The sequence below is a fragment of the Elgaria multicarinata genome, chromosome 2, assembly GCF_023053635.1.
Source record: "Elgaria multicarinata webbii isolate HBS135686 ecotype San Diego chromosome 2, rElgMul1.1.pri, whole genome shotgun sequence".
In the NCBI taxonomy this organism is placed as follows: Eukaryota; Metazoa; Chordata; class Lepidosauria; order Squamata; family Anguidae; genus Elgaria; species Elgaria multicarinata.
Window position 1 is genome coordinate 5,034,294 of NC_086172.1, and position 23,913 is coordinate 5,058,206.

General features: G+C 44.0%; 2 protein-coding genes across 3 annotated transcripts in view; one reads left to right on the top strand and one right to left on the bottom strand.

The window, feature by feature from the left end:
* Positions 1-3,581, bottom strand: part of MMUT (methylmalonyl-CoA mutase) — a 26,174-nt gene extending 22,593 nt beyond the window's left edge. Inside the window, exons 1-2 of one of the 2 annotated variants that reach the window (XM_063115949.1) lie at positions 3,363-3,581; positions 746-1,161 (exon numbers count right to left, since the gene is read on the bottom strand). In XM_063115949.1, the coding sequence (XP_062972019.1) occupies positions 746-1,124 (379 nt within the window). In that variant the 5' untranslated portion in view covers positions 1,125-1,161; positions 3,363-3,581. Of the gene's footprint in view, positions 1-745; positions 1,169-3,362 lie in introns of both variants that reach the window. The other variant, XM_063115948.1, reaches the window with a different exon arrangement.
* CENPQ (centromere protein Q) lies at positions 3,205-22,115 on the top strand. Its single transcript, XM_063115950.1, has 9 exons — positions 3,205-3,358; positions 6,322-6,448; positions 8,401-8,458; positions 12,344-12,461; positions 13,746-13,814; positions 16,976-17,105; positions 17,823-17,930; positions 18,568-18,645; positions 18,798-22,115. Exons 2-9 carry the CDS (start codon positions 6,377-6,379, stop codon positions 18,921-18,923), a joined length of 759 nt encoding a protein of 252 aa, XP_062972020.1. The 5' UTR covers positions 3,205-3,358; positions 6,322-6,376; the 3' UTR covers positions 18,924-22,115.
* Positions 22,116-23,913: the final 1,798 nt, after the last annotated feature.

Consider the following 23,913-nt stretch of genomic DNA (forward strand, 5'->3'; position numbering starts at 1 on the left):
GCACCAAACTTTCCACTTCAGTATAGTATCCAATTAACCCTTCCTGACAAAAGAATGGCTTCCATCAGCTCCCTCCCCCCACCCCACCTCACAGGCCCTCAGAATGTATTCTGGATAGTTCATGGAGCCTCCAGAACATAATATGAGGGGACGGATGGGAGGGTGTAGGAGAAACTTCTGCATGCAAACTTCTGCTCTTATGACACTATATTTTCCCAGTGGGTTTAAAGAAAACTCTGATACAGAATCACGGATTCATCAAGAAAACAATTAGGTTAGATACTCTTTTCTACCCATGTTAAGGGAGAAAAAAATGCATTGCAAGCCCTAGGTTCACTATGGTCCTGTTTGCATGGCATATACCACCACCATTTTGAATATGTGGTTGCAGGTTAACTTTGGGTTGCTTATCCCACAATTAACCCACAGTGTCTGGGTTTGCATGTCTAGAGCAACCTCTGAAAAGATGTCTGACTACAGTCCTACAATTTCTATGTATAATCTGCATATATTGAAATATATAGAAAATATTGCATAAATATTAGCATTTAACATGCTACTAAAACCTTGAACTTATTAACCAGACTGAAACCATCTGTAGAATCCCATAAGCAGAACGGTTTCTTTGAGAGCTAAGAAAATAAGTTTCAAACGACTAAAGACTTTGCTTGAAGACTTTCCCTAACAAAGCTAACATTAGTCTTTACACTCCGACCCCCGCCAACTACTCTCATTTGTAGCTCACCCCTGATGTTGTCCTTGTAGAACTTGTTGCTTTCCTCCACAGTGCTGAAGCCAGCATACTGCCGGATGGTCCAAGGCCTGTAAGTATACATGGTAGGATAAGGGCCACGAGTGAAGGGTTTTACCCCTGGTAGTTCCTCAGGAAAGTCCTTTGTGTCCCGTGTAGAGTACAATGGCTTGATTCTGACTCCCTCTGGGGTGTGCCATATCAACTCTTCTGGATTCTTGCCCTTTAGCTGCTTTTTGGCCATTGCTGCCCATTCTGGGTGTAGCAGCTGCTCATGCAGCGAGCGCCAAGTGTGACCATAGAGGTGCGGCCCTGCTTCTTTCCTGTAACGGAAGGGCCAAAGGCGCAGAACTCCATTCCTGGTCCTTAACATTTTCTGCTGAAGTACTCGTTAAGATGCAGCCTGTGGACTGAGATCTGAATATTACAATATGACACAGTGAGATTGTTGTCTCTAAGGAAGCTTAATAGGCACATTTTTGCTTCCATACACCACTCCCAGAGAGATTTTATTTATTTACTTCATTTCATTTCTATACTGCCCAATAGCTGAAGCTCTCTGGGCAAACTAGAGAGCTATTGTCATAATTTTGTGTACTAGGAAGAGACATGGATTAAGTTTACAGACCTATGAGTTTTGACGTGCCATAGCTACCTTAGGCTTGTTTGCACAATCAAGAATCTACTTCTTTTGTTAAGGTGACTACCCATACCTACACACCTTTTACCTTTCTGATAGAACACTTACATCCCTCCTGCCACTGGCTGAAAGCTGTGGGGTCATAGAAAGCTGATGAATGATGTCAACTTCTAGAAGCGCAAAGAGGTTGTGTGCTGCTCATGGCAAGCAACAAGGCAGCACTGCTGTTGTTAGGGAGGTGGCACCTTTCCCCGGCAGCCAACCAGAATGTGAATGAAGTGGGGAGCGAAGCCTGGGCCAGATCTACACCAGGCAGGATCTGACACTTTGAAAACTGGATATGGAGCTCTATGTCCTGGGCCTCAACAGTTGTCACTACTGTTATAAACCATTTTAAAACTGTAGTGTAGATCCTGCCCTGGACTTATTCCAGATTGTCCTGCTGAGAAGAACATTACTACACCAGAAGGGAAGGAAAGGCTGGTGTGATTCTTCCACCTTCTAAAGCCTTTGAAAATACCTACGTTATATAAAATATATTCACAGTTGACATGCCTATATAACTGTTATGCCTTAAAAATGGAAAGCCTAGATCCTTTAGTTGAGGTTTGGGTACCTGTGGCCCTCCGGAGAGCGTTCTGGCTACAAGTCAGATGATTTGTAGCCCAAATCATCTGAGCCCCACAAGTCACCCCCCTTTAATTGAACCCCAATGGCAACTCTGAGCCACCCCCTGTGCTGAACTTTCCCAGTGAAAGGGATTGGGGGGGGTCGCATCAGGTGTGGAAACCCCGTTCTGGGGAAGGGCAGAGTTTAGGGTGACCATATGAAAAGGAGGACAGGGCTCCTGTATCTTTAACAGTTGTACTGAAAAGGGAATTTCAGCAGGTGTGATTTGTATATATGGAGAACCTGGGGAAATTTCCTCTTCATCACAACAGTTAAAGCTGCAGGTGCCCTGTCCTCTTTAAATCTGGTCACTCTAGTATTAAAAAAAAGCCCTAAAGCCCTAAATGGTTTGGGTCCAGGTTACCTGCAGGACTGCCTTCTTCCAGTCTGCTCCACACACTCAGGTCCTCTGGGGAGAACTTACTTCAGTCAGCCAAAACTAGGCTGACATCAGTTTCCCAGGGGACCTTTTCTTCTGCTGCCCTTGGATTATGGAATGGCCTGCCGGAGGAGATTCGTAATATTAACTCCCTCTGTGATTTTAAGGCAGCTTTGAAGACTAGCCTTTTCCGGCAGGCCTACCCAGATTAATGTAAAATCAAGAATTTTAAAAATGTGTTGATTCCTGCACTAATGTTATTCCCCACCTCAATCCAAAGGGAGAGGCGGGTAAGAAATAATAATAATAATAATAATAATAATAATAATAATAATAATAATAGCTCCTGCAGCTTTCGCTGTTGTGATGAAGAGGGAATTTCACCAGGTGCTGCAGGCATACAAAAGACAACTGCTGAAATTCCCTTTTCTAAATAAAGATGCAGGAGCCTAGAATTGTAAAAATGTGCTGATTCCTGCACTAATGTTGTTCCCCGCCTTGATCCAAAGGGAGAGGCGGGTAAGAAATATTATTATTATTATTATTATTATTATTATTATTACAGCTCCTGCAGCTTTCACTGTTGTGATGAAGAGGGGATTTCACCAGGTTCCCCATATATACAAATGACCCCTGCTCAAATTCCCTTTTCTATGCAACTGTTAAAGATGCAGGAGCCCTGCCCTCCTCCCCATAGGGTCACCCTCGCAGCGTTGCCTGCAGTTCCTCGGGGCGGCCTTCTCTTCTTTCCCGCTGCGTCAGAGGCGGGCATTGAACGCGGGGGCTGGTGGCCAGCTCAGCGGTGCCTCCTCTTCACCCGAGCTTGGCGAGGGAGGCGAGTTCATCTCAGCACGGGCTACGACCGAGCCGCGGCCTCCCGGGGGAAGGAAGAGCGCGCCGGGACCCTCCCGACCAGCGGGTACCTGCTGCGGCGGCGTTACGCCAGGGCCGTTGGTAGAGCAGCCAGGCAAGCAGGCAGGCAGGCAGGCGCGGCCTCCTGGGCCTGCCCAGCTGAGCGCCTGCGCGTCGAATCCGCGGCGACGGTTTTTCACGGCTGTTCCGTTTGGCACCCAGCGCGATCTCGGATCGGTTAGAGGAGCAAAACCGGTGAGTCGCATGAAGGACCGCAGCTGCTCCGTCTCAGTCTGGTGCGGGGGAAAGAGGGAGGAAAGGCAAAGGGTTGGAGGCGGCGTCGACTACAACCCCCAGGATGCAGCGCGCGCGCGCGAGCGCCTGGGTTCAGTTATTTACGTCTCTCAGGGGTAGATGGAAAACGCGCGAGGGCGAGCCTGGGAGGGTGGCTGTCGCAACTCGTCCTGCCTTGTGGTCGCTGGCCGAGGGCGGGCGCCCCGGCCACTGGGCCAGCGGAGGCGGCCTGGTGTGGCGTGAGGAGCCTCTTCCCTCCGCCGGAGGCTGCCACGGAGGCGCGGCTGCAAGGGGGAAGTGGGGGGCAGGACCGGAAGCACGAAGAGGGGCCGGGGGCACCCCAAACCCACCCACGTTTCCCACCGTGGGAAGGATTGCGCGATTGAGCTGCGAGAGGCGAGGGACGCGGCGAGCTGCCCGCCCCGAAACTCTCCGGGCGGTTCACAAAAACCCACAAGGTTGCCGTGTATAATCTGCAAATAAGCATCTGCAGCAGCCTTCCTCAACCTGGGGCGCTCCAGCAGTCCAACACATCTGGAGCGCCCCAGGTTGAGGAAGGCTGATCTACAGTAACCGATCCCTTACGGGGCATTTGTTTGGTAATGGAGCGGTTTTAATTGTAACTCGCCATTTACAATACAATGCTAGATATATATATCTATGCACGTCGATACAGAAGCAGGAAATATACAGGAATAGCTACTGAATGAAAACCGGTTTTTGAGCACTGCTGTACAACTTGTTCCTGGTGTGGAATAGTTTCCTGTGCTTCACGCTGCATTTGCTCAAGCTCTTCCAAGGCCGCAGCTAGACCTAAGGTTTATCCCAGGGTCATCCTGGGATCGGCCCTGCCTGGATGCCCTGTGTGGCTCTTAGGGCCCAGCTCCCTGCTGTGCATGCAGATGACGCACAGGGGATCCCGGGGTCAGCCCGGGCTAAACCCTCCCTTGACCCAGGATAACAGGATCCACTTCTGGCCCAGTTTTTCCGCAGCCCCTGGCTGAGACGGTCTAGCTTGTTCCACGGCTTTTCCGGGCTGCTCGCTTACTCGCGAGTAGCCGGGAGAAGCCGCGCACTGGGCACAGCGCCATAGGAGCGCTGTGCCCATCGGGCTGGGGGCGAGGGAATCGTGTGTGGGGGAGAGAGCGGACCAGGCAGGAGAGATGGGGAGAGAAGAGCGCAGCCAGGGTGGGGAGATCACGGCTGGGGTGGTGGTGGAGGGGGCATCGGACATGGCGAGCAGGGACGGCGAGTGGATGGGCAGGGGCAAGTGGGGGGCATCAGACATTGTGGGGGGAAATTGGGGGGAGCGGGGAACCCTTTATTTTTTAAAAAACCCAACTTACCTTTTCGTTGGTGCGCTCCTGTGCACATGGCCCCTTTAACTTTTTTTTAAAAATGGAGAATGCCACGGGGCTTTCCTTTCCCCGTCGCGTCTGATGTGTGGAAAGGAGCGACACTTCTAGCGTGGGTTGGCTGCTCCTCCCACATGGATTCTGAGGTAGGTCTAGCAAGGCCCTCAGATGAACAGGTTTGACCCGAGGATAATCCTGGGATAAACCTTAGGTCTAGCTACGGCCCAAGATCACATTCACACGCCCCCGCCTACACGCATATATTCCTGCCAGCTGAGGATGCGGCTTCACGTGACCAATGAAGTAATGCCTAGTCCACGTTAGTTCGAGTCGCCACAGACCTGTGAGCACTTAAGGTGCCACCTGACTGTTCTTGCTGCAACAGGCCAACACGCGCCCAGCTCAGGAGATGGTTTCAAGTGTCAAAAAAGGCCCTTCACATGCTGGGCATTGTAGTCTTGGGCAAACTTCGTAGCTGTTTAGCCCAGAATTAAGAAGTGGCTCACGGTGACTTGTCTTTAAGGATTGGGTGTTGTGCTTTTATTTTGTGATAAAACCTTGAAATAAAGTTTATCTTTATTTCATTTTGAGGTAGCCTGAAGGGACAGTATTATGGCATTTTGAAGCCCATCCATTTTGAAACCTATATATCCTGCTCCACTCCCAGCCCTTACGGCTGATTGCCGAAATTTTATAGGAGAAGATGTGATTTATACTTTTATTTATTTTAAACATTTTTACTCCACTCTTTAGTGGACCAGGCTCCCTGAGCGGCTTGCATAGATCAAAAATAAGACAGTCCCTGCCTGTACTCTTACAATTAAAAAGACAGGACACTAAAGGAAAAGGGATTGGGAAAACAAACTCATGCACTAGATTTGTTATCGTAAAGTTCTGCCAGTAGTAATTCAGCAGTTGATGGAACTCTGCGCGCGCACACCCACCCACCCAATTAAGGCAGCAGTGATGGCAGTTAGTAGCTGGGGGAAGGGAGGTGCTCAGCTGGAGCTGTGTCCAGGCAGGATGGAGAGTGCCTGACTGCTGCTTTCTTTCCCTCTGATAGCCTCAGTGTTACCGATTCTTGCAACACATAATCCCACTGTATTCAATGGCACTTGCTGCCCAGTAAGTGTATATATAGGATTGTAATTCAGAAACTGAGGTTTTAAATATATAGATATTATTATGGAAGGAGGAATGTTTGGAAACTTTTCCATAAAAATGGAAAAGACTTTACTTTTTTGAAGAGTTTTCTAGGAAGCACTACATTTGAATTAAGAAATTATGTCTTATTCAAGCAAAGCTCTTTCTTACAATTACTTCATCCTAGCATGTTTGGAACATGATTATCTCTTTATTTTTCTGTTTCTCATTTTAAAAGTCATGAAAGTCATTCTTCTGTTAGGCACCAGGCAAGAGGAGCTGTGGAAGCGAAGATGTCTAAAGTTCCATTAAGACGTCCCAGCCGAAAAAGGGGAAGACGACAAAAGAGGAATCTAGAGGAAGAAGTAAGCATCATACCTCTAAAGGGAGAATGAGCCTGAGCAAAGGAATGGTTACACTGGGATAAACTCCCATTGTAATTGGATACAATTTTCATCTCCCCTTTCATGGTGAATATATGTTATTGTGTCCCAGATCACATAAACTAGATGAGCTGTACCACAAGACTGCAGTTGGGAACAATCCCACCTCTACATAAAATGCCTTGGGGATGCCCTTTGGCGTTGGAGGTAGGGTGACCATATGAAAAGGAGGACAGGGCTCATGTATCTTTCACAGTTGTATAGAAAAGGGCATTTCAGCAGACGTCATTTGTATGCAGGCAGCACCTTGTGAAATTCCCTCTTCATCACAACAGTTAAAGCTGTTGTATCTGGCCACTCTAGCTATCCTAGATTAGTTGACTGACAAATGGAAGGACCAAGGGAAGTGGCCAACAGAAAGCAACACACAGTGCGATCCTCACTATGATCCATTGTGTTCCATAGGGCTTGCTCCCAGGGAAGTGTGCACAGGATTGATAAGATAAATAAGAATGGACAGGACCATGAAAAAACAACAGTTAAGGCCGCAATTCTCTAACCTTTGGGAGGGTGCACCTGGGACCATTAGATGCCAGCTCTCCTCCTCTGGAGGGAGAGAGAGGGATCGGGGAGCACTCCAATTCTTCAGTCAGGATTAGCTTGTATAATTATTTATTTATTTATTTATTACATTTTTATGCCGCCCAATAGCTGAAGCTCTCTGGGTAGTTCACAAAAATTAAAACCATAATAAAACAACCAACAGGTTAAAAGCACAAATACAAAATACAGTATAAAAAGCACAACCAGGATAAAAACCATGCAGCAAAATTGATATAAAATTAAAATACAGAGTTAAAACAGTAAAATTTAAATTTAAGTTAAAATTAAGTGTTAAAATACTGAGAGAATAAAAAGGTCTTCAGCTGGCGACGAAAGGAGTACAGTGTAGGCGCCAGGCGGACCTCTCTGGGGAGCTCATTCCACAACCGGGGTGCCACAGCGGAGAAAGCTCTCCTCCTAGTAGCCACCTGCCTCACTTCCTTTGGCAGGGGCTCACGGAGAAGGGCCCCTGTAGATGATCTTAAGGTCCGGGTAGGAGGCGTTCCTTCAAATAACCTGGCCCCAAACCATTTAGGGCTTTAAATGTCAATACCAGCACTTTGAATCAGGCCCGGACCTGGACTGGCAGCCAATGAAGTTGTAAAAGGACTGGCGTAATGTGATCTTGCCGGCCAGTCCCTGTTAGTAACCGTGCTGCCCTGTTTTGTACTAGCTGAAGCTTCCGGACCGTTTTCAAAGGCAGCCCCACGTATAACGCATTGCAGTAATCCAAACAAGAGGTTATCAGAGCATGGATAGCTCAGAGATAGCTAGGCTATCTCTGTCCAGATAAGGGTGTAGTTGGTATATCAACCTAAGCTGATAAAAGGTGTTCTTTGCCACTGAGTTCACGTGTGCCTCAAGTGACAGTTCTGGATCCAAGAGTACCCCCAAACTACGGACCCGATCCTTTAGGGAGAGTGCAACCCCGTCCAGGACAGGGCAAACATCACCTCGCCGGACAGAAGAACCACCCGCTAACAGTACCTCCGTCTTGTCTGGATTGAGTCTCAGTTTGTTAGCCCTCATCCAGTCCATTACCGTACCCAGGCACTGGTTCAGAACAGTCACTGCCTCACCTGGGTTTGATGAAAAGGAAAGGTAGAGCTGGGTATCATCCGCATATTGATGACACCTCAGTCCACATCTCCGGATAACCTCCCCCAGTGGCTTCATGTATATGTTAAACTTAATAAGAAACACATAAGAAAGTCATTGTCATTATAGATTTCAGCTTAAATGGGTTGGGAGCCAGGATGTAAGTATACTGTATACAGTTTTTAAAAACCAGCTTCAATTAATGTATCTTTTTCCTGCATATTTCTTTATAGCAGGGTGTACAAGCAGTCCAGAAGAAAACGATGCAGCAGGGAGCACAGACTCCTGAAGGTATTAAACGGTTTTACATTTTTCTCACCTTTGTGTAATTTATTAGTGACTAGCTGATATATCCGTCGTTGCCCGGGTCCCCCGAGATTTCTGAAATGCCTACACCTCCCAACATGCCTTGGCTGGAGTGTCCATCTAACCTTCAAAACCAATCAGGAGACACAACAACCTTTCTAGCAGCTAAAAAAGATGCAAACCTAAAAATACGTTTTCAAAATATACCTGGTGTTGCCCAGATACCTGAATAACATATAGTAGGGAAGCGGATCTCAGTGGACGCAGGGAACTGTTGTATGCCTGTGCTCTGAAGTTTCTAGAACATCATCATTATTATTATTATTTAAAAGGGAGTTAAAGAGGAGGCCAGGTTGGTGCAATCCCCTCCTTTTCCTCCCCTCCCCTGTGTGCTACGTAACAAACCAGGCGCTCGCGCACCTGGCAACACTAAAGTCTCGCAGGGGGGAAGGGGCACAGTGTCTTATAAGACTGGTGAAAACGTCCATTCTTGTCATTATGCCTTCCAAGTCACAGATAAAAGCCAGAACCGTTGCTCAGGTAGATGGAATATGGCAAGCCCTTTTGAACTGCCTATTATTGTACTAAATAGACCTCTTACTTCATGTTGTCCCTTTCCCTTTTTTTCTCCTGAGAGCTTTTTCAACCCCCCCCCTCCTGAGTCCCACTCTGCCCCACCAAGTAAGATTATTTTCTGTGCACGAAGTCCTCCACCCTAAGCCATACCCCCCCACACACACACACCCATAGGGCTTGGGCTGATTTCTGAGTGCATCCTGCGATAGCAACAGTGCAAATCATGGAGTGGGGGGGTGGAGTTTAGCGACTGGACTGCATGGTTTCAACCCCCCTCCCCCATGATTCTAAGAGAGGGTTGGAGGGAGGCTTTTCTCTTATTTATTTTATTTATTTATTTAATTACATTTATATACCGCCCCACACCCGAAGCTCTCTGGGCGGTTCACAAAAGCGTCCCCCCAACCCTCCCCAAGAGCAAATTATTGGTGCCTCCTCCTTTCAATGAACCCCCACTCACATCTTTGCCCCCCACCCCCAGACCAGCCTACCCTCCCTCAGCTCCCACACCATGAAACCTCACCAGGCCGCTTTGCAGTCCTGGAATACAAAGGCAGCGGCAGGAAGTCTTCCTCCCGCCCAATTCTGGAACTGGACTCAGAGCCCCTCTAGGACTCAGAGCTCGCTTCCTTATAGTAGATGTATAAAACCAGATGGAAACCAGATAGAAACTATTTTTTTCTAAGTAAACCAGCGGTGAAGGCCTGGTTTGAACTGCAGCCGTTGAGGTGCTTCCCTCTTCTCATTGCTGATGCTGCTTCTCGACTTAGCATCTCCGAGGAGTGAGAGATCTCTAGCCACTTCTTTGGCTCTTCATGTGTTCTTGGTTTTGAAATGGTTGTTTTGTCTGCATCTCTGCTCTTAGGGTCAGGTTCAACTCTCACCAAAGAGTCTAAAGCCTAAAGCATGCCCTTCTCTTCACTTTTCACCCATTCACACTCCTTTGTCCCCTCAAAGCTCCCGGAAAAGCGGAGCAAAAGTGGCAGCGCGGGGGTTGCTGTTTGCGTCTCCCCTGCCTCAACGCTCATCGTTTTTCTCTTGCTCGCCTTTTGCGCTCTTCCTTGGCACGCCCCTGTCCCGCCAAAACTTCTGCTGCTGCCATCGCCGCCCTTCCTCCAAGTCATTGGGCCCTCCTGCTGCTTGTGTGTTTGCTCAGCCATCTGGATGCACACGATCACCCAGGGCATCTACTCTGAGAAATGGCTGCCAAAGCCCTGTGAAGCTGTGTAGCCATTACAGAGATGTCGCAAGATTGCTCAAGTGGCCGCGCACTTTCCCTGAGATCTGTGAAATGCCTACATCTTCCTGCATGCCTTCAGTTGCTTGGAGTTGTAGGCATGCTAGGAGTTGAAGGCATCAGCATAAGTTTAGTTTTTAATTAATTAAAAATAGTTAAAAGCGAAAAACATTGGTTGTTAGATATATATTTTTCTGATCCAGGGGGGAACAGTTTTAAGGATGTAATTCATGTGGAAGTGGGTAAACATTTCCAGACATACATCCCACACACATACTTTCAGCTTTATAGGTAGAAAATTCCCTTGTTTCACACTTACAATTGTTAGTACCATGAAATCCCTTAATTCGAATACATAATTATCATTTTGAAAAAACTGAGCTAGTCAATAGTTGAGCCCAGCATAGCTGTGGCCTAGAGGAAGTGTATACCTGTCATTGATGCTTTGGGATTTATCACTCTGCTTAGAATCCAAAGTTACAGCAGTGAACAAGACTGCTTTCTACCAACTTTTTGGTGAGAAGGCTGCAGCTGTTTTCCTTTAATTTTTAGATTTAGCAGCTGCAAAATATCTTGTAAGTGCAAATGATAAAGTTCTATTTAGTGACTGCATTTTGGGTGTGTGGATGGTTTACTTATAGGGCCAACAGAAAGAGTTGAAATCTAAAGCTTACGATGTTGTGGCTGTTTATCCATCCTTAACTGTATGTGACTGAATTGTGCCATGTGGGGATTCTTCCATTAGTAAGCCTGTTCTGCTTTGGCAGCAATCATGATTCTCCTGTGATAAGACACACAGTTCACAGACTTTTATGGGAAGTGCCCTTTTGCTGCTGTCCCTGTCTGGAATTTCTCTTTGATGTGGCTTAGGCACATTTAGTGATTTCTGCCTTCATAACCTTCATCCTGGATCACTGCAGCTAGTGCAAAACACTGGCAGCCTGCTTGATTCACAAGTGTGGCTTGCCAGGAGCCATTACACGAGTGTCTCTGGGACATCAATAAAACCTTGACTAATAAAGCCTTAAATTGTTTCAGCGCCACATAACTTTGGGACCACCACCTTCTCCATTTCATTCTGATCTGGGAGGAGGAAAGACGTGTAGGCTCTTGTAGTGTTCTCCATTTATAGACAGATATTACCAGCAACTGCTTCCTAGCTTCGGCAGTCCTTGCCAGAAACCATGCTTTTGTTTCAGTCGGTGATTCCCGAACAGTGTGCTGTGAGAGGAGCAGAAGTGTGGCTGGAAAAACTAAGCCACTGTAGGAGGTGTCTTTCACTCTATTGGTATTTGTGTGGCATTCACTCCCTGACCCTTGCCAATAGATAGCCAGTAACATCACCCCAAAGTTATGAGTAAGGATGTACCAGGATTCCCAGACACAACCAGCTGACAAGTGTGGAAGAATCCTAGAAGAGCTCCGTTATCTAGGAGGCACAGTCTCATTCTTGGGCCCTTAAGTACTGGGCAAAGAGGTGGATGGGACCCAGCGGCAATATTAACGGTGCTGGCCTGCAGTTAAAAGGAGAATGCCTGTCCATTGACCTAGAGGTGGACTGAGAAACAGAGCAGTCTATATGAGCATAAGAAGAAAATGTGCATCCATTCTTAATTTGGAAAGAAATGATGCCCCTGATGTCAAAATTTGGGAAATAACAGGTGGCCTGCAGTTTAGTAATTGGAGATTAATATGGACAACATTTTGTTTAATACTATTTCATAGTATGTTTGTTGGATGTTTTACAATATTGTTTTCTCCAACCTGGTGGGAGCTGTTGGCCAAGGCTGTCTTACTGTATTACCTGTCTTACATTTAGGGTGGATTAAACATCTAAATAAGCAGATAATATTTACGTTATAATCCAGCACTTTGTCATATTTAATTCAAGGCTTTTGCTGGATAGGGACATTCCATTTCAGGTTGACAAAACAAATCACCTTAGAAATAGAATTGTTTAAGAAAGTGATCCTGCCATCATACATGCATATTACAGCACAGCATTCTGACCAAGCCTAGCCGTGACACTGACAAACTCTCTTGCGGTTTGCCAACAGATGTAACTTCTTGGTCCGCGAAAGTAGTGAGGGTGACTCCAAGACAAAGAGCAAAATGGTGCCCACTCCCAAAGAGCACTAGAGAGTGCTTGGAATCCATGATGCATTGGTTAATAACGTAAGTACCAAAGACCTCTCTACCTATATTAGATTTCTTTCCCTTGAGAAGCTTCACCAATGGTGGCAAGTGTGGTTGTCCTAAGTCGGTAACTATAACTCTTAATGAAGAGCTAACTAAAATGCTTTCATGGAATGAAAAACAATTTAATTGTTAGGTGAGCGTTTCACGTAGTGCCTCACTGATTCAGTCCAAGATCCATGTAGCCCAGTAATGCCCCCCTTTAGGCATGCATGGAAGGAGGCAATCCACCCAGAGTGACATCACCCTGCCCCACCACACGAACGCATACTGCAGATGGGCACCAAAGGACAGCTTTGTCTAGGCACAGGGACACCGCAGTGCCCTCCAAAGTATCAACCACTGTGGTGCAGCAACTGAAACGTCTCCAGGGATCCTTGCAGGCAGGTTCAAATTGCTTTATACCTGACAACCAGCCTTTTGACTTCCCTACACATAGATGCAGGGAACTTAGTTTATATCCTAAAGCTCTTCAGCTGGAGAAAGTTAAGCATGGAGTTATGTCCTCATTCTTAAAACCATCTAAGCTAGGCATTTCAGAAATAACACCATGGTAGCTAACAAGAGCCAGTGTGGTGTAGCGGCTAAGGTGTTGGAATGGGAGTTGGGAGATCCGGGTTCTAGTCCCCACTCGGCCATGGAATCCCACTGGGTGACTTTGGGCCAGTCACATACTCTCAGCCCAACCTACCTCACAGGGTGGTTGTTGTTGAGAGGATAACATAGAGAGGAGGAGGATTATGTACACCGCCTTGGGTTCCTTGGAAGAAAAAAGGCGGGATACAAATGAAATAAATAAATAAATAATATGACTAAATGGTGCCCTCTTTAAATCCCTACATTGGCGTCCTGTCTGCTCCCAGATCTTGCAAGAGTTTCTGTCCTTCCAAACCATACATGCTCCCCATCTCTCTGCTCTTATATCACAACACATTTCTTCCTGTGACCTTTGGCCATCCAACTCCACTTCTCTTGACCATCTAAAGGTCCCCTACTGGTCTCCCCTGAAATGCAGTTATGTTTTCTTCTGGAGGCAAGACTGATGTCTTTTTATTAGACCAGCAGGTAGTAATCAGCCTGTTTTGAATAGATGTCAGCAAACTGAAGTCAAGACAGAAACAACAACTCAGTTCATACCAAGAATATCTTGCTGTTCAGTGTAGTACATTTGTGGTTCATTTCCTGACAAATACTCATATGAAATTCAACTTACACTTTCTGTATGGGAGAAAGCGACAAGCAATATGTTATGTCTCCTTCCAGATCTCTTTTGTATGAAACTACAGACAATTGGAGTGAAACTGAAAAGGATTTAAACCTTCTCAAGAAAAGGTAATGCATATAGGGCAGCAAAAAAATAAAGACCTGCAGGTGTTTGTGTAACATGATGTTAAGCATGTTTATAGGTGTAAATGAGGTGTTGAGTTCAATAAGATTTAATCCCTGGTGAATACTGCTAAAACTCCAGCCTTACGCTAATGTAAGTTTATCCAGCTGGCATCCCAGAGGCTAGATTAGCACCCATCCACTTCCTTTATTGTTTCAGCTGTACTCTGAGAACCCTATCAAATTTTAATCAGCAGCATAATTTCACTCAAAAGAAAATTCTGTTGAAGTTTTAATAGATTCTTTAATGTTATATATCTTGTTGAAATTTTGTCTGTAAGGGCATTTGCTCCTTAATTGCAGAGCACTCACTACAAGATGGTGCCAAATTCATTATGCAACCAGACCACTTGTAAGGGGAAGAGGTTCAGTCTGTGTGACTGATTTCACTTCGAGCTTCTGGCTTGCTACAGTGGCCCCTTAGATCAGTGGAAATTCACCATCCCTGATCTAAAGGATTCTTAAAAATTCTCAGCTCTCTAAATCCCGAGTCAAGTATTCTCCAGGAAATATAAAAAACCAGAAAGCGATCCTGCCGTGAAGTGAAGGAAATGCATACTGCCAGCACAATGATGGCGGCTAGGCCTTGTTTAAGTGCTAGTTAATATGTTCTAGTTAATATGTTAATATGCATATGTTAATATGTTCTTAATAGCATTTAATATGTTCTTAACAGCATTTCTCATTAAAAGAAATCATTTTATTTATTAAATTTATTCATTATTTTTTAAAACAGTTGTATTCCCAGTTGTATCACTGGGATCTCAGGGCTGCGTACATTAGACTGAAAATTATGCACTAGGTATAAAGCCTGTTGTGTCTAATTCTCTGCATATAACTTCAAGCTTAAACACACTTATTGGGGACACACTAAACACAGTGGAACTTATTTCTGAATAAACATACATAGGATTGCCCGGTAGAAATTATTTTCTAAAGCATAAATGTCTGTAAGAGGATGTCCTAGTTTGATTTTTAAGAAGTGGTGTGAATTTGTGGTGCCTTCCTAGGTGGCTAGTGATTCAATGAGTTAGTCTCAGTCCTTTAGAATCATAAAGATCTTGGAGTTGGAAGGGTCCAACCCCCTGCGAATCCAGTTTAAAACATTTATGAATGAAGGCTGTCCAGTTTCTGAGTGCATAACTCTAGTAATGGAGAGTCCACTACCTCTCTAGGTAGTCGGTTCCATTGTCTGACTTCTCTGACTGTTAAAAAGTGTTCCCTGATGTTCAACTGCAATCTGCCTTCCTGTAATTTATGGCTGTTATTTTGTGTCCTGCTGTCTTGGATGACAGAGAACAGCTGGAGGCCTCCTTCTGTGTGACAGCCCTTTAGGTACTTGAAAACTGCTCTCATTCCTCCCCCTCCCAGTCTTCTCTTCTCAAGACTGAACAAACCCAGTTCCTTCAATTATCTTTGTTACTCTCCTCTGAACTGATTCCAATTTATGTGAATCCTTCTTAAGTGTGATGTCCAGAACTGGACACAGTACGCAAGTTGAGGTCTGACTGGCACACAGTAGAGTGGAACTCTTACTTCCTGTGATTTTGAAACTTTATGTCTCTCCATGCAACTGAAAATTTCACTTGCCTTTTTTGCAGCCACATCATAACCCCAAGATCCTTTTCACACATGCTTTCAAATTATGCACTTTAAAATCAATATCCAAGAAATTCCTATTCATTTCCCACACCTAAAGCAGCCACGCCCCAACTAGGCCCCTCCAGGTGTTGTGGCCTGCAACTCCAGCCATCCCTGCCCATTGGTCACTCTGGCTGGGGAAGGAAACAACACCTGAAGGGCCTACCAGGCTGGGGGAAGGCTGAGCCAAACAGTGCTGGCCTGGGTAGTAGTGGAGAGTATTAATTTGGTCCTGCTTAGTTTCAGAACTTAGACCAGTTGGGTTCGAGGAACCCAGTGGGTAACCAAGCCAAGTGTAAATAGACAAACATCACCACAGACAGAGAATTTAACTGAAATGCACTAAATGTGTTATTTAGAAAACATTCATAGTCTGCATAAGGACGGTCTCGTTCCCCTTATCACAGATGCACACCATGATCTGAGCATGCGCTAAGCTCTCTTCTTCACTGCTTCCTATCGCCAGCTGTAGGTCTTCCCAAGACACAATCAGGCATAACTATTTTAGGACCCAGTTAGAAATTAGTAGTTTGAGGCAGCCCCTTCAGACTTTGGTTAGCAATATTATTTAACCATTTCGGTGCCAGATTAAGAATGAGTATGAGCCATAGGTCAGAAAATCCCCATTCAGGTCTCCATAGAGCAGAGAGCACATGAACCCACTGAGGCTCATGGTGGCCCTTTCTCATAATGCCAGCCTATGATACAGCATTATGTCCAAATCACCCCAATATGTTTAGTGAATGCTGCTTTTAGTAAAACAAGAAAGAATCTATTTCAAAAGACACAATTGCTCTTAAATAAAGATTGTATAGCACCCGCAGAGCCCCAAAATGTCTGTTGATTTTACTAGTATGAATATATCTTAGCTAAAAGTGTTTTGTTTAGATCAATTTAAAACTATTGAACACTGTGTACTGGGTTTTTACTCCTCTTTGCTTCGTAGCCTGCTTAATCCTAAAAGCATTGAATAGGTGACAGTAAAATTAAATAGGTGACAGTATAATTAAAACATTATAAAAACATTAAATTGATAAGACATTATAAGCATTAGCTTGCACACCGCTGCCGCCAGCTAGCACAGATAAAACCCACTTTGGTAAGGCCCCAGAAGAAGGAAGTTCAACAGTTGTGGCTCACTTGACATAAATACTTCTTGTAGGTGTATGTGATGTCCAAACATTGATGCAAAGATTATATAGTTCGGAAGGCACCATCAGCCAATATGAGACATTGGGATGGGGCATTGGGGAGGAAGTTTCTTATAAACATTGGACCTATCTCGCTGGGGTCATAATCTATAAATCTACTGGTCATAGTCTATAAAGAAACCCTATAAAGCAACTAGTGCCAACTCAGTTGCACTACACCTGGCATGATACTAATCCCCTGCATAATTTCAATATTACAATTGAACCTGTTACTATAACTGCATGTTGGACATCTTGTTTATCACTTTGCTCAAGGCTTCTAAAACATTTTGAGACCCTGAGAGTTCCTGTGGAGAAGATGAGCAGCTTAAAGAGTGTGCATGAAATTGTAGCAGAGGAAAAGAAAAAGAGTCTGGTCATGAAAGAGGGTTTAGCAGAACTGCAGGTAAGAAAGGGAGGGGGAGGGTAAACCTTGAGTATTTGTATGGCACATTGCCTGGAAATAAATGGTGATCAATTCCATGAATAAGAGGAACTTCATATCATTTGAAGCTTACTGCACCCACCAACATTCTTTGTCCGGCCTCTATTTTTGTTTATGTTTAAAGAAGAGTGCTAGTGAACCTGAAACCTTGGACATTGCTTTGTAAAGATTCACATTGTGCTACTGTTTCAAAATATTTTGAATTATTTCTTCCCATTACTTCATGCCACAGTGCTATATTGCTGTCCCACTTTCTGTTTTGGGGTTACAATTTTTTTTTTGGTACAAAGGGTTTACTTGTTTTTTCCAAAATCTCTAAACCTGTGTATTCTTTACTGGATACCATACAAAACCTGCCTCATTGTCTTTCTTTTCTTTTTCACCCTCCAAAAGGGAGGAGAGGGTATTGTTCACCACAAATGACTAATATGTAGTATATTACATGTTATAATTAATTTTGTATAATTGTGCAAGTTCTGTCAGTTCGAATAGTAGGGGGTTCTTCTCATTCTATTCCACGGAATGGTTAACTGGAAAGATGAATATTTGCCCCGCATCAAGCTTGTGTCCCATATATAACAGTGGGAGTTCATCTAATCCTGGCATAATGTTTGATACGTGGATAATTCCATGCTTTAAATACATTTCTTAACTTTTGCACTTCTCTTTTAAATGCAGAATGAAATAGACAAAGTTATGTCAGCGGTAGAATTCAAAGATCAGAATATTCAATGTCTCCAGAACAAAGTGCAGGAATTAAAATGTGAGCTATCAGCAGCAAGCAAGGTATTTATTTATTTGTCATGTATCGTGCTTAATATTTTAAAAAATCCCTAAACAGCTCACATTAAAATGTATATATAATTCAGTATAAAATAATAAATAATTTGAAAACTTACAACGAGATTGACAGTAAAACAGAGTAATAACCCATCGACAAAGCAGTTTCTGCCTCTCAAACCGTGCCTGGGAGAGTGTTCCAGAAAGTGGAGTTGCCACTACTTAGAAGGCCCGCTTACGTGCTATTACCTGGCAACAGCACGTAGGCTGAACAGCCAGCAAGACTTCCTCCGAAGGTCTCAGGGTTGGCTGGATGTATGTCTGTAGTGAAAGGGCATGTGCTAGGCATCCTGGTTATTTAGGGCTTTGTATGTTAACAATTGGACCTTGAACATGGCTCGGTAGGTTTGGAATTTTGTCTGACTAAGAGGCATTGCATTGTCTCACTTCTGCATGGGTTCAGGAAGGGGAACTATATAGTTGCTCAAGTTGTTCTCTCTTCTTGACATAGCAGTTTGAGAAGGATTTCTATAGAGCAAATTCTTTCCCACCCCCCACCGAGTAAGGACATAGGGGGAAAGGATTGAGGCAGAATTTTATTTCTAGATATGTTCACATTAGATATTTCCCCCCTTCACTCTAGGTATTCCAAAGAGTTCACAGTGATGATCTTGCTCTTCCTGATCTGTCAGAGGACCAGCTAAAAGCGCCCATTCTTCAGGTGAGCAGAGGCAGGGAGATATGCTTCAGAGTCCTCATGGCTCTTGTGTTATCTAAAGCTTCGCTGGAAATGTTTCTGATTTCTTAAGTGAAAATCCTTTCTATTACTATTCTCATCCCTTCTTAAACCGTCTTCTGTTTAACATTCTGTAGAATGAGCTTTTGAAGATTGGAAACCAACAAGGTCTTCTTAACAACTTGAACACCATTCAGCAGTCAGATGAAATGAAGACTATGTTGGCTTTTCTAGAACAGGCGTATGAAAACGTGGCCTTCTGAATAAAGTGAGGCAATCGCTTACTGAAGAACAGAAATATAAGCTGCAGGCTTTTATCTTCCATGAATCTGTGTAAAGAAATAATGTTTTTTCCAAACATGATTATGATGCTCCTCTTATAATTAATTACCTGTCACTCCAGGTTATATTCATGCATTTTCCAGTGTGTTCTGTGGGAAATGCATGAATATAACACAGTCTTGTCAAGTCAATTGAGACATGTTAAAATTCACCATCCTGTATATGAAGATACATATTTTGCTCATCATTTTTAACATTTCTGCTTGCATTGTACAATGTTTCCCTTCAGTGCAGCAATTTTGATAGCTGGGTGCAATATTCTACAGTTCTATTGGTACAAAGGTGTCTAGAGACCAGCTTGCCGTGAAAGAGCTGTATATTGTAGCTTGACACTTTCTTGGTTTTCATAAACTTAATTTTTCTAGAGGCCCTAATAAAACAGCTTAAATATCATACTGTGCTAAGAATTCTGCCTCGCTTGTTGAAGCTGCAATGTGTATCACTTAAGCTGGCATGTTCGTATTTAGGTAGTTTTAAGGCCCAACCCTATTGCTCAAGCATGTAGCTGGTGCTAAGATTTCATACTAGTTTCGTAGCGCTGATCAGATGACCTTGCATCAACACTGGGGCAAAACCCTGGCCATAGTGCCAGTGCTCTGCTGCATAGTTATGCTGTACAAGGATGCTTGCTACAGTAGTCTCTTCTGGTTCTCTTTTATTGCATCCTATCGTCCTTACTCAGATGTGTCAGTGCAGGGGTGTGGAAGTTTTCACATGCTAGTAGGCATATGGCCTTGCAACGTAGTTTTAAAAACACACACAAAACCTCCCATTTGCCTTTTTTATTTTTAAAGTCTAAGTGTAGTGTGTGGGGAGTGATTTTTTAAGGAGAGGTCACAGTGTTGGGGAAGGGATGGTTAGTCAGCAGCTCTCCTCTGAAAATGTTCCTTTGCCATGCTGCAATTAGGCCTGGGGAAAAGCCTCCGCTGGTGCCATGGTGTGCAGGAACACTGCCTTATGTCTGATTGTGAGTGGAGAGAAGGTAGGGAAGTAGGTGGGGGCAAATGGGGACCTCCTGCAGGCTGTGTTAGGCCCACAGGGTAGAGCTTCTTCATCCCTATGTTAGTGTAACTGTGTAGGTGTAGTTATTAATAGGGTTGGCTTAGAATCATAGAATAGTAGAGTTGGAAGGGGCCTATAAGGCCATCGACACCAACCCCCTGCTCAATGCTTCAGCCACTCAAGTCAAAGGTTGTACTGATGCAAAAGGATTTGGTTTGTTAATCTCATTGATAGGTTGATATAAGTGCAAACAAGTTATCCTTGGTGATTTATCGCTCTTGCAAACCATCCACGTAAAGTTCGGGGTGGGTGAGCAGCAGCCAAAGGAAGGGGGAAGGGGCTCGAGCCCTCCCCCCTCCATCCATGGCTCAGATTTCTTACCAGCCAGTGAGCATACAGGGCCAGGGATTGAGGTAGCTTCCCTGGGAGCTGGGGGTGCAGTGGCCCTATTGCTTCCTAGTTGGGTGGGGGAGGCCAGGGTCCCTCCTCTGAGTGCTTCTTTCAGCTACAAAACCGCTTGCATTGTGTCTTGGTGCTGTGGTATCTTTTTCCATGAGGTTGAACTGCAGCCATCATCCTCAATCATTGGCATTTTCCACTGGGAATAATGGGAATTGTAATCTAATCTCCATGATCTCATGGTTATGGAGATGTTTTAAGTATGTCTGCTTTTGAAGACAAAGGAGAGAAAAGGAAGGCTGGCTTCTCCCATCCAACAGAATAATTAACACAGGATTAACACAGAATAAGAGAGGCATGTATGAGTTTATTGGGGGGGGAGAATTGTTTAAGGGGGGATTTTTAAAAAATAATAATCCTAAAAATCAGGGGTGAACCAATCTGTTTTGAACTTTGGATGCTTAAAGCCCTCCTTAAGCTCTACCAGGGTGCCAAGTTTCCTCTCTTTATCTTTAAACTTGACATTTTTAAAAAAATAATAATTTTAAAACCATGAATTTTAAAAATTTCCTAAAAATCAAGGGATGAAGGCATATGCTTTAAACTTGGCATAGCTAAAGCCCTACTTAAGAGCAACCAAGGTGCCAAGTTTAATCTCTTTATGTTTAAAAACGATGGAGATGTATGCATTATTGTTAATTCCCATTGACAATAGCGTAGTTCTCCAAAAATGGAGCAGTTTTCTGACGAGTAATCCGGTGCTATGGAAAGATGGACCCCCTCCAAAAATTGGAGTGGAGAACTCGTTCAACAGAGCTCTGCCCCAAATTTCAGGGTGGAGAAGACCTACTCTGCACACTCCTACCTGTTAATGTGTTATTCACAACTAATGGAAGGGTTTTTTGTTTGAATCAAATGAAAGGGCTGTGAGTTGCTTAGATTTTTTCACCTGCATTTTAAGAGGAGGGAGAGAGAGATGTTTTATCAGGTTGTAATTGCGTTTCCTTTCAAGTAATATTTGATCTGATGGCTGTTGGAATTCTTACCTAAGTAGGAGAAACCTGATGTTAAAGGATTATATTTTTAATTGTAGGAATTTGGTGTTATTCTTTACTTTTCAATGCAGAAAATCACACCTGGCTCTCTTTCTGTTTAATAACCACAAGATTAAGGTACTCTGTACTCTTACGTCAAGTGCCATTCAATTTTGTCAATTATCAAGGGCATTCGGTTTTGGAAAACAAAATGAAATGGACTTATACATCTCTGGCATGAACAAATCCATATCTGTGTCTACACATCTTTCAAAAGAGACCTAAATAAAAGAAATAGCTTTTCCCTGCAACTTTGGAGATATTGCTAGAATACTTGGGCTGCCAGTGAGCTTCCTTCTCAGTTTGTTTACATGTTACTGGCCAGTTTCTCTCTCTCCCCATCTCTCTTTAATGAGGCAAATGCACTCTGGTCTATTATCAGCAGAGAACTATAAACATATGTGTGGTTGTTATGGATGGGACCTTGGAAGCCGGGCGAAGGAGACATTTTAGCTAGAATATTTTTTTCCTAGCTAAGTCCTGATCTGTGTTTCAACATTTATGTTCATCTGTATAAATTATTATTTTTTCAGCCTTTCTGGATGAGCAATTTTTATCATATTGTAAAATAGCCATATTTTTCTATATTTAATAAATAAAACCTAATTTGCTTTCTCAGACATGTATTCTTATTCTGCAATGGTGACTTTAGGTTTTGGATACTAAGGTAGATGATAAAATGCATAGGTAGATCTGGCGCAGTAAAGGTGTGCCTTGCCTGTGGCCAGTCTACAGGAAGCAAAATACGGAATTGAATTGTCTTAATTTATAATTGAAAAGTACAATATTTCTTGCCCAGTTTTGAAAGGGCTATGCTCCTATTTTTGAATTTTCGCTCAAGAATTTGCAAAAGGCTAAATGAAACAGCCAAGATGTTTGTAAACTTTCTGTAGATTTATTTATTTATTTATTATTTAGAGTATTTTTATCCTGCACCTCAGCCAAAAAGGCTCCCAGAGCGGCTTACAATTGATCAGTAAAGAAGACAGTCCCTGCCCTCAGGGTTACATTCTAAAAAAGACATGACATACAAGGAAAAGTGGATGGGGAGGGAAGAGGGAGAAAATAAAAAGAAATTCAGGAGACTGTTCAGGTTGGTGGGAAGGCCCTGCTCCGTCCCCTCATCTCTCAATGGAGGGGCAGACCCACAGCTCCTTCTTCCGCACAGGGTCAAGATGACAGTTAGCCCTGGGGGGAGGGGGTCCAACTGAAGCAGTCTGTGATGGTCTCTGTCTGCTCCTGTCTCCCTCGCTTCTAGATTTACAAGTCATTTAACACAGAGAGACTAAAAGATTCATTTCATACGATTCTTTTCCAGGCATAAGTCATTCTTTCTATGCTGCTGGGGATCTTGTCTTAAGAATGGCCTCTCAAGAGACACACTGCATTTTTTTTCTCCCTGAAACATGCATATAGGTGACATTCCAGTTCTCTGTACACGGAAGAGTCACTTGGGGCTCAAGCTACTGTGCAAGGAGGATCTAGAGCTGTATTGAGAAGAATTTAGTATCCCATTAAAGAAAACAAAACAAAAAGGGACATCAAAACCCGGGAAATTGAGAGATTTTTAAGGCACGCAGGTCTTCCGTTTCCCTCAATGTACTTGCATGTGCACAGTTTTGACCATTTTTCAAAATAATGCTTAGAATGTCTAAGTATCACTAGACCATCGTACTGTTTAACCTTAATAACAGTTCTAATTTAAAGTTTGTAGAAACGTGATCTTTTATAGCAATCATTGCTTCAGTATCAAATGTCTTGGGAACAATGAGGCAAACTTGCAGAGCGTAGCCTCAGTTACTCTGAGCTTTATTGCTCTCTTTTAAAGCCCGCATTGAAAGTCCCTCCTTCCAAAGGTGTGGATATTCATCCCAGAAGACCCACGTGTCATCCAAGGTGTTGCTGCCTCTTAGTGCTCCAGCTGTACCCTACATCAACAACAAGTTGGAAAGTCAACACCAGGTATGTGATTTATCCATATGAGGACCGCTATTTATACAATGTGGGGTGTCTGCGTATTCTGTTCTGACAGCTGCCTCACAGGCCCTTTCTATATGGATTTATCCTCCAATGCAGATATATTGGGTTAAATCCAATGTCATGTGAGTGGGCTTCTGTGTATGCAACAGAACTGCCCCAAATCTCTGGCGCTGATTTTGGGGGTATGTTGGGAGGGGGGCTGCAGAGGGGGAGGGAAACCTAACCCACTGTCGAAAACGAGTGGACCCAATTTAAAGTATTGTTTTGAACTACAAAACTTTCAGTGGCTTGCCTTTTCTAGTTTTTCTAGTGCTAGAAGCATTTTGAATTTCACATCCAGACAACATAATTCCTGCATTATGAGCTTTGGGACTGCTGCCTCCATCCTCTCATTTCCTCTCAGGTTGAGCCCATGCTCTGCATACTTTTGGTTTTT